Genomic DNA, 13,389 nt, shown 5'->3' with positions numbered 1-13,389 from the left:
AATTTTGAATTTCTCAGCATCATCTTTGACTTTTAAGAAATCCCTGGTGTAGTGAGAAGAGGAAGAAACGCTCTGGAAGTGTTCTTCCAACACATCTGCCTGTTCTTCTAAAGTTTGGCACACCGTACCATTCCTCTCCAAGAGAGGAATAGAGAAGCTTGTGTAACTCCCCTTTATTTTCTTTAATCGATCCCACACAACCTTAGTTGGGGTATTGCTATTCAAGGAGGAGACAGAACCCTTCCACGATTCACTCTTTGCTTGTCGGCGTGTCCACCTAGCTTTTGCTCGAGCTTTCTTAAACGCCAGTAGATTTGCTGGGGTTGGATACCGCCGGAACTTGCCCCAACCACGGTTCTGCTCTTTTCGTGTATTTCCACAGTCCTCTGACCACCAAGGCTTGCAACGCCTGGGCAGTTGACCTGATGACTGTGGAATGGACTTGGTTGCTGCTTTTACAAGAGTGTCTGTTACATAGTTATTTGCGTCATTAATGTTCAGCCCAAGGAGGGACTCTATAGAACGTGTGGCTTCTTGTTTAAAGAGGTTCCAGTCTGCTAACTGTATCTTCCAACGAGGTGGGCGGGTTCTAATAGCACCTGATGGTCGATTGATCTCTAAAAGGACAGGGAAGTGATCGCTACCATAGGGGTTTTCGTCCACTGTCCATGAAATGTCCTGAAATACAGATGGACTGCACAGCGAAATATCTATGGCTGAAAAGGACTGCGAAGCAGCATTAACATGAGTAGCGTTTCCTGCGTTGAGCAGGCAGATTGGCAAGGATGCTAATAATTTCTCAAACATTTTGCCTCGGGTGTCAACTCTGGAACAACCCCAGAGCAAATGATGCGCATTGAAATCTCCCAGTAGTAGAAAAGGCGATGGGAGCTGATTAATAAGATCCTCAAGCTGTCTCTGTTCGACCCTGACTGATGGCGGTAGGTATAAAGAGCATACCGTCACTACACGGTCAGTGCAGATCTGTACAGCAATGGCCTCAAGATTTGTGGAAAGTGGAACGTCTCTCGTGGGAAGTGTTCTGGCCGTGAGAATGGCCACACCTCCGGAAGCACGTGCCGTGTCTGTTCGGTCCTTACGATAAATGTTCCACCGTCGGAGGTGGAAAGGGGTGTCTGGAAATCGGGAAATTTGTTTCTTGGAGACAGAAACAGACAGCATGATATTTGTCTGCCAAATCATGGACATCATCAAGATTTTTCAGCAAACCCCGGCAGTTCCACTGAATAATGCTCTGGGAACCCATAAGAAATGCACAGGAGAGGAAAAAGAATATCGATATAACTACTCCTCTAATGCGTAAACACCTTGTGGAACAACTGTCCATGAATGCGGAGGGATTAAGGAGCTTGTATTCTCGGTGGAGGAACCCTATGTTGTTGTTCCTTGGCTTTTCCTCCTTGTCCTCGGCCAGCTTTTTTCCCTCTCTGTTCCTTGCCCATGGAAGGTCTTGGTAGACTCGAAGACGACTTCTGAGAGCAGCAGTCGTCGTCATCGAGATCCATGCTCTGACTCGTGTTTTGAGACAGGCCCATGGCAATCCCGTCCCAAACGGAAGGGGATGCAGCAACCTCCTCTGAGGTTAACATTGCATCTCCCTGGCTGTTCTTCTGAGAGGCCACTGGAGGAGAACCCTCAGTGTCCCTCTCTTTGTGTTGGGGAGTGTGGAGGGGAGCCCCAGAGGTCTGGGTCTCCACCGATACTCTGAGTGGTGCCACTCCCCTGCGCACCGTATCAGAGAAGGTTCCTTTCTTCTGGAACGCCAATTGTGCCTTTGCTGCACTGTATGTGATATTTTGCTCCGTTTTCAGCTTGAGGATCTGTTTCTCCTCCTTCCAACAAGGACATGATCTGGAGTAAACAGGGTGGTTACCCTTGCAATTGGCACACTGAAAGTCATTGCTGCACGACTCTGACGAATGGTCTTTGCCGGAGCACTTAGCACAGACGGGCTGCCCACGGCATACCTGAGAACCGTGGCCAAACCGCTCGCACTTGTAGCAGCGACTCGGATTTGGGCTGTAAGCCCTCACATTGCAACTTAGGTAACCGGCTTTGATTGTGTCTGGCAGGTTGTGGAGCTTGAAAGAAAGGATTATGTGCTTTGTTGGGATTTCTTTCCCATCCCTACGCATGACTATTCGCTTTACGGCTACCACACCGTGCTGTTGTAGGCCTTCTTGAAGTTCCGATTCCGAAAAGTCAAGAAGGTCGCTCTCAGAAATTATTCCTTTAACAACGTTGAGGCTCCGGTGTGAACATACTGTGACAGATATCCCATTGATGCTTGTCAGTGAAAGAAGCGCTCTGCTTTGCTCTCGCTTTTCAACATGGACCTGGATATCTCCAGAGCCCAGTTTCTTGGCATTGTATTCTTCACCTATCAGCTGTTCAAGTGCTTCCGCTATTACAAAAGGAGATGCCTTTGACAGTGGTCTTGTGTCATCATTCGAGTGGACAACGATAAACTTTGCAAACCATGGTTCGGGTGTTGAGGTATTTAAATCAATTTGCTGGTACTCGGTGCGGAACCGTTTCCGATTCCGATCTCGGGGTTTTAAAGAAGAGGAAGCCATAAAGGTGACAATACAATTCGATGCAAGGGTCCTGCCGCCCACCACGGAGCCCAACTAGGGGACCGCGTTTGACGCAGTAGCAGGTACGCCTACACTATACCCAAGCGCAGCTTCTGGAGAGTGAAAGACTGCCCAAGGTTGACCCTTGCCGCCAAAGAAGGTGAAAAGAGGAAAAGGAGAGAAAGAAGGAGACCAAGGAAGAGAAAGTGATGAAAAGGGAGATGGCGACTAGCTGAATAATCCTGGTCGGGCCTTCCAGGACCACCCGACTATGCGAAGCAGGGGCCAAAGCAGTGTGTTGTTTTCCCGGAGGGGCCCCAAAGGGTCCAAACCAACCTCCGAGTCCACTCAACTGCCAGGATCCCCCTTTCCCCAGACACGGGAAAGCCACGCACAGCTATACGTGGGGGTCTCCCTCCTGCGGCGACCCAACCGTTGGTGCAGGAGGGGGCTACTGCGGCTGCTGCCGGGCGATGGGGGCGCCAAGTTCCCGACGCCGGGCCTTCTGGAAAGAAGAGATCAGATCCCCCCTCAAGTCCTCCGAGCCCATTTTCATGCTCTGGTAGACGAGAAGTTTTCTACTTTTACGGCAGCATACAGGGTGTCCCAGAAAACGTGTCATTGAATTATAATAAAAAAACTACGCCACTTAGAATCATGCGGTCAACAGCATTTGTTCTTATTAGGTTTTTGCCACCTCCTAATGTGAATGTCATGTACTCCAAGTTTAATTATGTAAATATTTGCGAACTGAACTCGGAAATTTGCCAAGTAAAGGTCACTTTTTTACCCCACCAATATGTAGAGCGTGCCGAATTCACCCAAATTTATGATAATTCACAGTGGTACTCACGAGCTATCCCATCGGAAAAAATAGCCGAGTATCATGCTTTTCGGGGCACCGGACCATAGCGCGCGATGACTTTTTGAGCACAATCGCTCGCAGTGCGACGAAAGGAGGTTCCGAAGCCAGCCCACAGAGTGATAGTAGAAAAGGTAACAGTTCCTAAAATTGGGAGAGGGAAAGCATTATCCCAGCGAAAGTCGGACGTGATAAGCCGTGCCTGTTTTATCTCTTTCTGCGATGTCGGGGAGGGCTGGGTTTCCAACCTCCTTTCGTCGGACTGACGAAGATTGCGCTGAAAAATTCATCGTGCGCTATTCTGTGCGACCTCCGTAGAGCATGATGTTCGGCTATTTTTTCCGATGGGATAGCTTCTGAATATCCCTGTCAATTATAATTAATTTGACTAAATTAGACATGCTCTTCACATTGGTGGGGTAAAAAAGTGATCTTTACTAGGCAAATTTCCGACTTAAGCTCGCAAAAATTTACATAATTAAATTTATGTTACACGACATTCCCACGAGGAGGTGGCAAAAACCCAGTAAGAACAAATGCCATTGACCGCATGAGTCTAGGTGGTGTAGTTTTTTTTATTATAATTCAATTACACGTTTTCTGGGACACCCTGTATACTGATGGCGCATCCCGAAACAACAAGTCCGCCTCAGCCTTCGTCATTCCATCCGAAGGCGTCGTGCACGGAAGACGCCTTTCACATCCAACCTCCTCCACAGCTGCGGAACTCTATGCCATCCTTTTCTTTCTAGAACACATCGCTGATTTTCCACCCCGGGAATGGGCAGTCTTTACAGACTCCAAATATGCACTTCAAGCAATTGAAAATTCCGGCATACGAGGCCCATCCGCACCCCTAGTCACAGACGTGTTAACACATCTCGTCAAGATGCTGCATTAATCCACAGTGGTGTTACCGCTTGAGACAAGTTGACTCTCCCACCTGCTGCCACTGTGGTGCTCTTGAGGATCTGGAGCACATTGTTCTTCATTGCCCTCACTACGAACCTTCCCGCACCGCACTCTCCGAGTCTCTTCGTCAGCTGGACTCTCGCCCTTTCTCCCTATCGCAATTGCGTGGTCCCTGGCCCAATCCAGCCCAGCAACGCTCTGCGCTCAAAGCTCTTCTGACATTTATGGACACCATCGGACTTCGATCGTTATTGTGAAGGGGCTCGTTATTTTGTTCCCCCCATTCCACCCAGCACTGGGGTAGAGTGTCGCCTGTGGCGATGAAACTCCCCACTCTCCAAGGTCGAAAATAAAGTTGTTGTGTGTGTTGTTACGTCTCATTTCTTCGTCTTCTAGTATCTTTACATTTGTATTCTCTGTCAAGATGAGCTGCGATGTCCATTTGATGATCCTCCCATCTAAAATGACCACCTGTCCTTGAGCAACACTGTGTGGTTTCAGTGGGTCCCGAGTCAAAATAGGCCTCGTTACGCTAAATAGGCCCTTATTACGTTGCGAAGTCTGGAAGCCTGACAGAGGCCCTAACTGAGTTTATGCTTCTACGACATATGCTGGACCGAACCTCCTCATTATTTTACCATTATGGAAATCTCGTTTAGCCGACAGGAAGGCAGCAGCCATATTCCCTGTGAGATTGGTAGTGTGCGGTTACCTGTCATTGGTGCGACAGGTTGGTAATTGGTGCGAGCAACAGTAAAGTATACCGCTTATGTGATGTATACAAATATACGGCTAAATAGCGAAAATATCTTCTACAGTCTGGTCTTGGAACTTATCTTTCAGTTGCCCATATTCAAAGTAGTTCCTTTATTTCTATTATATACACACTCGCAGCGTTTCCAATCTACAGGTGCTTATTTTTATTCGATACAGATTTCTTTTTTATAGACAGGCCATGTGCCCCCCGTGGATGCCGTTTTCGCAAGTGGGTTACACGGCCATGCGGACAATCTGTCGAAGATAATATGGTAGTAATATAGATTTCTGTCGAAGATTTAACTAGTAGATCAGTGTTTACCGGAAATTCATTAATTGACATTTTGATTAGAGGCTTTCGGGGAAATGTGACATAGTAGAATTGAAGTCAGTTATAATATAAAGCCGCCCTGTTTATAAAAATAAAAATAAATAAATTATGAAACTGGGACTGGGCTGGCGTTGTGCTTGCACCGGCTCATCCTGACTTCTGACATTGACATTGACAACTTCTCATCCTGACGCGAGGACATAACGTTCCACGTGACTTTCTGACGTCGCCCACTCAAACGTTGCCACGCGCATCAGGCGCACTGCTTTTCTCGATTTCGGGGCAATGGAACTACGCCGGAACCCGGGATTTTGGGATCTCGGGACCCGTACCCAACTTCCAATACGCGATCTTTCGGTTTCAGTTGGTCTGCATTGGAAAATTCGGCGATGGATATATTAAAGTACGCACTTATGGCATTCCTAAAAAGTGGGTGTTGTTAAATAACGGCACTATTTCACTTTTTACCGAAAACCTCAGATTAAAAAGTAACTAATGCATTTTAAGTACTTAGTCATCCAGTAGTTACATATTCTCTTCGGTATAATGTCCGCCTGGCCTATAACCCGCTTTCAAGAACGGCATCTGTGCTGTTCTGATAGCTTCTGTTAAGGCTGCACGGAATAAAAATGCCATGTGTAAAAAAAAGAAGAAAGAAAGAAAGAAAGAAAAACACACCCGGCATAACGGATTTTATGTAGCAAAAGGTTGAGCGGGGGGGGGGGGGGTGAATATGAAGCCTCATTAAATTAAATAAGAGGTTGGCTTGTACGACGGCTGAAGCTATACGCCTCGTTCATATTCACATTCTGTCCATCCAAATATTTCTGCCCGATGTACTTCACTCGTCCCATAAAAAAAGGAATTACGACTGGCGCAGTTCACATCAAGAATCTAAGCTAAGATACCAACAACCCTAGAGCTTTGGAGTAGATGTTAGAAGCAAGTTGTCTTCCTGTTCAGCGAGGGACGTCAACTATACGCGATTTCCTGTCCTGACGTTTCTGCACTAAGAGTGCCTTTAGTAAATTCTTCGTTTTTGACTGCGGCGGATTCTAGGACAAACAAAATGCGTTCTGGTACAGTGATGATGATGATGGTGTTGATGGTGTTGGTGTTGGTTTGTATTTTTATGACGCATTAGCAACTTATGCAAAGACATTGTTGAGTACAGTACTGCGGGTACAAGAACGGTGATCGCAGCGGATCATCTCGTTACGTCACGGCAGCAGATCCTACCGGACGTCTGAGGTAGCACCGCATCGCACATAGCTGATTTTTCAGAGCGTTTTTTGTAAATAAAAAATTGCGCATTGATGAGACACCGTCCAACGAAACCAACAACAACAACAGATAAATTAATGATGATGAACCGAAACCGTTCTGCATGCTGGCTCCTGCTTACTGTTTGATTCGTGAAGTAGGGTCTCAACTATACGCTAAATGTCATTTTACTGCTCTTTTAAAGGAGCAAATCCATTACGCGAACTTTCCACTGTTGCGTCGCTCGCGGCCACAGTTTTTTTCGCGGCGTCAATTTCGCAAGATTATTCTCATTGCTAGCATTATTACCATTCCAGACTAATGCAGTACACGGGCGTAAATTTATCGACTCGGCAGGGGGCGTACCCGAAGCCACGTCGCCTTACTCGACGCGGCTCAGTCGAGAACACAGCCCGGCCCAGGCCTGGCCCGCTGCCGCATACGATCTCGCGCACTCCTCTCAGAACCCGGCCCGAGAGATTTGTAATGTCATCCGTTCAACTAATCGGATCCAGAAGGACGCATACTAGAAAGATACCCCGGTGTCGTAATAAAAGGCTTACACAGCAGAAACGTCCAGAGGATACTTGAGTAACTGGGAGGGGGGGATTTATTGGTGGTAAAAGAAAAAACAAGGAAAGATAAAACGGGAAAGGTCAGCCAGGCAGCACGCCGGCTTGCTTTTCCCTAAAAAAAAAAAGAAAAGAAAAGAAGAAAACTAGGTGGCGTACGATTATGTGCTCCAACCAGCCTGACACTGCAACAACCTCCTGCTACCTCAAGCTAACAGCTCCAGACCGACTCAGGGGGCCTAATCGCTTCATCGTCGTTACGGTCGTTACAAGCTAACAAATGGCGGGAAATTCAAAAAGGTGAGCACGTGACACATTGCGCGTGACGTGTACCACGGCCTTCACGTATCGCGCGAAGAACGCCATGCACGTATTTTATCACGTGCCCACCTTTTTAAATTTCTCGCCGACTTTTTTTAATTTCCCGCCACTCGTTACCTTGTAACGACCGTAACGACGATGAAGCGATTAAGCCCCTAGGTCTGATTATTGTGTGACTGGACCCTGACCCATGCCCGTGGAAGGAGTGAAAACAACCCGTGAGGCTCCAACACGGCCCGCGGGTCAAGCTCGGGTTGTTGGGCCAGCGCAGCTCCTTGCAGTGCTGACTATGTTCCAGACCCTGTTGAACTCCACGTCTTTGCATGCAAATCTTCTTTTACTACTCCAACGCTCACCATCTTCATGATCATCATCGCTACTATTCGTTGCACTAAATCGCGAACTACCTGTGTCTTCCAAGCAACCTTCGTCTCGGTCTAGACTCTCGCACTCCTCCTTACTCAATTCTCATGCCCGAGGCAAATGAGCAGACAAAGGACGACGAAGAAAAACGAACGTCATTTCAACATTCCAGCTTTATTTAGTTTGTATTTCAACAGTCTTCGGTTCGACTAACTAAGAAACTTTACATATATGCGAAATGTAACTAAGAGCTTAATACGAGTAAAAGAAAAAGAACAGAGTGCATTTGCTCGTGGAACTCTCCTGAATGGCACAATATAATCGGTGACAACATGCGAAACGGTCTTCGGACTAGCAGGGAGGACGAATGAATTTTTTTTTTTGGCGGGGGGGGGGGGGGCAATACTAATTAACTCCCGTTCGCGAACAGCTCGGTGTTCCGTCGTCAATGGACAGGTAATAATTATCTGTCAAAATTGCTTTGTATCTGTCGCTACCATGTGGAAATTTGTGCTGGATTTTTCTTTTCATTTTCATTTTTATTATTTCTTTTCATTTTCATCTTTCGTGTTTCGAAATCGAACATGGAAAATTACGACTGCACGGGGTCGAAGCGCCTGCCTCGTCGAATAACTAATTGAATATTCTGGAAGGAAGTGCGTAGAAATTTTATTTCGAACGCATTATAGTTAAGATAAAGATAAGCCCCTGCGTGAAGCTCATAATGAAGCAGCCAACTATGCAGCTGACCGTAGCAGAAATCGATCTGCGGTTCCGCGAAAGTGATAGCGTTCCTGTCGTCTTGTTGTCGTCGTTGAATGTGCTGGTCTTACTGTAGCAGTATAAGGGAGTAGCATCAACACCACCAAGAGACAAAGCCTGATCGCTATAGCCACATGACGTCAGAGTTAAGACTCCGCCAATGACAACCGTTCTTTCAGTTGCCATAGCTATACATGGAAACGAGCCGCCGAGCCGCCATCGACCGCATGGGCAGCCACTGGTTATCCACAGAAAGCCTGTGTTTCAAAATCGTCATCGGTGATTGGCTGACATCTTGGCTAGCTGCGGCTATCGGCTGACTTTATATGTCTAAGTGCGACGTTCTGTATCTATAGGTGGCGTTCGTAGGCTTGTCTAAAACAGAAGGTAAAAACAAGGTAATTAGAGTAGATTTACACGTAAGGGGCATCAGCAGGGTGTCGGAGCGAACCGAAAACCGGAACCGAAAACCGAAAAGAACCGCTATTTTGGTGCGAACCGGAACGGAATCGAAACCGTATACGTTTTTTTCGCTCAGGAGGGAAACCGAAAAATATATTTAACTGTTTTCGGTCCAAGAAAAAACTTCGACGGGTTGGACTACGGATAGGCGAATGAAACAGACGTCGTGTGCTCCGAAGTCATGTCATGGATACTGTACGAGGGTTACGGATGTCGCTATACTATGACCCTTAGTATCCCTTTGTAATGGTTTATCGTTCGCGCACGCACACAGACATTGAGGTACATGTCACTCTCTAGCAATGTGCCGTACTGTTCGTTTTAATTTGACCCCCCAAACTCTCCTCAACTAAACAGCGACCCAAGGGGGCTGTATTACGGCTTCTCTATCGGTAATCTCGCGCAACACGTCCCTAGTTTGAGAGCAGCTAAGTTGAATACATTTACGTATACGCGAGGGCAAGCTCGTGCGAAGTGGCAACTCTTTTGTGGACAGGACACGAAGAAAATAAAACGGAGCCGTCGAGCGCGTTTGTGAGTGAAGGTGTTCCTCGATTTGCGTCGTACTCGTGCGGTGGTGCTTGCTGGCTAGACAGTAGCAACAGACATTCGGATGGGACGTGATCGCTCCAACCCAGCAAGAAAGTACTTTACGTATGACATCACGACAAACAAGTCCGTTTGTAGCATGTGCTTCAAGAAAGGAAAAAGCCTATTTGAACAGAGAGTAACCTACAGGAACCAGGAGCTACCAATTTCACAGCTGTCTATTAATATTAAATACCATGTATGCGGAATAAACGGGTTTACATTTTGTAACATTGATTTTTTTTCTGGGGATCAATATCCCCAGCAGAAGCGGAACCGGTTAAAACCGGTATGAACCGTTATTTTTTTTTTTTTTTGCTCCGGAGCAGAACCGGTACCGGATCGTTTATGACGTAACCGGAACGAAAACCGGAACGAAAAACGTTTCGGTTCGACACCCTGGGCATCAGCCTATTTGTGTGGCGACATGATGCACGTGCCGCAGGATAAAACTGATGATGATGATGATGATGATTCAGGTTTTCCTGGTGCACGAGCGACGAAGGCCAGGATAGGACTGCGGATAATTTCTACCACCTGGGGTTCTTTTGACGTGCGCCGGAAGTCTACGACACAGGTAGCTGGAAGCAGTACACAGATCTTCAAGTGATCTAAAAACAGATCTTCACCACATAACACGCTCATGACCAATCACCACCTCAGAATGGTATATATACCTCTGTCTTCTCATTGTTGAAAGCGGGGTCGCACGCCTATACTTTGTAACAATTTACACGTGCGCAAAGTGCTACAAAGCGGGGGGGTAACGTCGATTTTGGTTCTCCGTTATTTGCTACACTCCAGCGGGACTACATAGCCAGAAAGGGATGAGTGGGTGGAGGGTTGGAAGCGAGGTACAGCATAAACAAATCATGGAGAAAACCCACGAAGTGGCGAGTTTTTTGTGGATTCTTTAGCATAAGAACCTCCGGGTATAGGATATGCTCCAACGTGCCAGTCCTCGAGTGTGCAAGGTATAGGCTTCCCGCATAGTGTTGTATCCGCGGCATATAGTGTTCATGTAATTATAGCATCAGTCGGCACCATTAAAACTGCATCATCACTGTTTCTTTCACTGGACGAGGGGGCGTACGCTCGTCGTCCTCAGCAAAATGGGAAGAGAGATGGACATCATTCTGAATGCTTGATTGGGGGGTATAGGTCATGTCTCGCTTATCCTGAATTCAGATATCCGGAAAACTCATTACCTGTACTACATTACCGGAAACGAACCTGCTACCATAGGCTTTTGACTCGGTTCCCGAATTCGTTAACCGTATCAAGACAGCATGTACGGGGACCAATGTTTCACAGCCTCCGTCATTCTGATTCGCTTATCTGGAAATGTGTCAACGGCCTCTGTGCTTGGCGTGTGCTCTGTTCGCATTGTTCCAGAAATAGGTTACCTCTCACCGCGGCCTTCTGTTCTGTTTCGTTCCCATTTCCTGTGAGGTTGCTTCCTTTTGACGAGTGCAAAGCAGTGTCCTGATTAGGCTGAACAGTGCTGACTGTCATAACTTTGATGGTCTGGAACTAACGAACTTCAATCTCCTCTGCCTCCCACCAGACGCTACATCTCATGTGCAGCTGAAAGTGCAGAATGTGCAGCATGACGCTGAAATTTTTCGGCCGTTCACATCGTACTACCAAAGAGAGCTTGTGCGTGAATACATTTAAATTGCCGAAAAAGGGAAACGGCAAAACGTTGACTTGAGGTGCCGTCTAAGAATCAGTGTTTCTTTTTGGAAAGAGGTTAACAATGCAGCATTAAGAACTGCTGGCGACGATTTGGGCTTTTGTGCTCGTTCCCACCAGGAGTGGAAGATGAAACTGAAGACAACATTATTCTAGGTGAGCTTTAACGAGCTATCAGCACGTTGTACCGAGAGGCATCAGAAAGCAGAGCGGAAAACTTCGTTGCGGAAGACTACACAGCCGACATATCCTTGCTTTATTGGAGGACGACGGCATCTTAGATCAGGTGCAGTATGATGACGTCGAAGACGAAGATCAAAAGGAAAATATTGAAGATCCGGGCTTATACCAAAATCATATGCGCGGGACCATCTTTCTAAGATGATGATGATGATGATTCTGGTTTCTGTGGCGCGCGGACAACTAATCTTTCTAAGATGTTACACTTCTTTGAGGAGAAGGGTGCCGCGACGGTGACCAAACTTCTGTCACACGTGTCATAGTAGCCTAGTAATTTCACTCTCTCACTATAACTCACTTTTTCTAATATCCCTGTATTGGCTGGATTTGGCAACCTGCTTTCCTCGAGCTAAGAGCGAGGGCGCGCAAAATGTGGTCGAGCGCTAGGTATGAACGCTCCGAAACGCATGATGATCGGCTATTTTTTTTTCGATGGGGTAGTTCCTCAATGGGGAGTTTTAGCGAGTCGTTTTCGCTTGAACGGAACGGCCGATTCGAGTGTCGCGCATGCGCATTACGAGTCGGTGAGCCAATCGTGGGGAGCTCTGTATAGTACAAACGACCCACTCGCGCTGGGTCGACACGTTGTATTCGGCGAGCACGACCGATTGACATCATGAAACAAGATGGCGGCTGTTTGCAGTAGCGAGTTGCAGTGGGACTACCAGATGTTTACTGTTGTCGACGATGTCTATCCTCTGTCGTAAGCTGTTAGATGTAACGACGTATTCTGTAGAGCACTTCACACGCGTCAGCGACCAGTTGTGATGATGATGATTGAGGTTTTTTGGCGCATTAACAACTAGCGACCAGCTGAGGTTCCAGAACATGTGCTCCGTGTGAAAAAGTTCGTGTGTGCATGCAAGGCGCATTAAATGTACGCAAAGTGCTCACCCCGGTGTCGTCCTCTGTTTGGTCTAACTATCGACAGAGGCTAGCACGCGGGTAATTAATCATTTTCAAAACGAAACTGCCTCCCACATCCTCCCGATTCATCAACGTGAGATCGAGTCTCAACTGTGCCAGCGTCTGCTTGACAGTACGGGGACAGACGTAGTTCGTCTCAATTACAGTTGAGGACGGCTGTTCCGCTCTACATGGCGCTCGTCAGCCCGGCGCAGGGAAGTGACACGATCTTGGGTCGGCGCTAACCCAATCACCGACCCAAGATCGTGTCACTTCCCCGCGCCCGACTGACGAGCACCAAATAGAGCGAAACAACTGTCCTCGGCTGGGAGTGCACGATGAAATTGGATTGGATTTGATTAAGGTTTTACTGGCGCATGAGCAACTAAGGCTACGATGAAATTATAAACATATGCTCAACGTGCAGCCACAGAGCTTCGGCCATTTTTCCTTTGTATATATACATATAGGTCGAGGGGAGTACAAAAATTGAAACGGCCACGAAGTTTAACAGTGTATAACCACCTCCGCATCTTTTGTCCTGATGAAGAGAATGCAACTGTCGAAACGTCGACCCTTTTCCTTTAATTTTTAACTTCTGCCCATTAAATAAACTTGTGTTCCGAATTTCCCTAAAATCTGTTGTCCGCGACTTTTTTTCTTCCACAACTATATATATATATATATATATATATATATATATAGCTGTATATATATATAGCTGTACTTGGCTGGGAGTGCACGATCAAATTGTAAACA

The 13,389-nt window shown here is 46.9% G+C and overlaps 1 protein-coding gene across 1 annotated transcript; it reads right to left on the bottom strand.

The window, feature by feature from the left end:
- Positions 1-1,755: 1,755 nt before the first annotated feature.
- LOC135373448 (uncharacterized) lies at positions 1,756-2,597 on the bottom strand. Its single transcript, XM_064606648.1, has 2 exons — positions 1,989-2,597; positions 1,756-1,872 (listed from the first exon to the last, which is right to left on the bottom strand). The coding sequence occupies exons 1-2, from the start codon at positions 2,595-2,597 to the stop codon at positions 1,756-1,758; spliced, it is 726 nt and encodes a 241-aa protein (XP_064462718.1).
- Positions 2,598-13,389: the final 10,792 nt, after the last annotated feature.

The sequence above is a fragment of the Ornithodoros turicata genome, unplaced genomic scaffold, assembly GCF_037126465.1.
Source record: "Ornithodoros turicata isolate Travis unplaced genomic scaffold, ASM3712646v1 Chromosome25, whole genome shotgun sequence".
Taxonomy (NCBI): domain Eukaryota; kingdom Metazoa; phylum Arthropoda; class Arachnida; order Ixodida; family Argasidae; genus Ornithodoros; species Ornithodoros turicata.
Note: the sequence above shows the minus strand (reverse complement) of the source record. Positions and strands in the feature narration are given on the sequence as shown.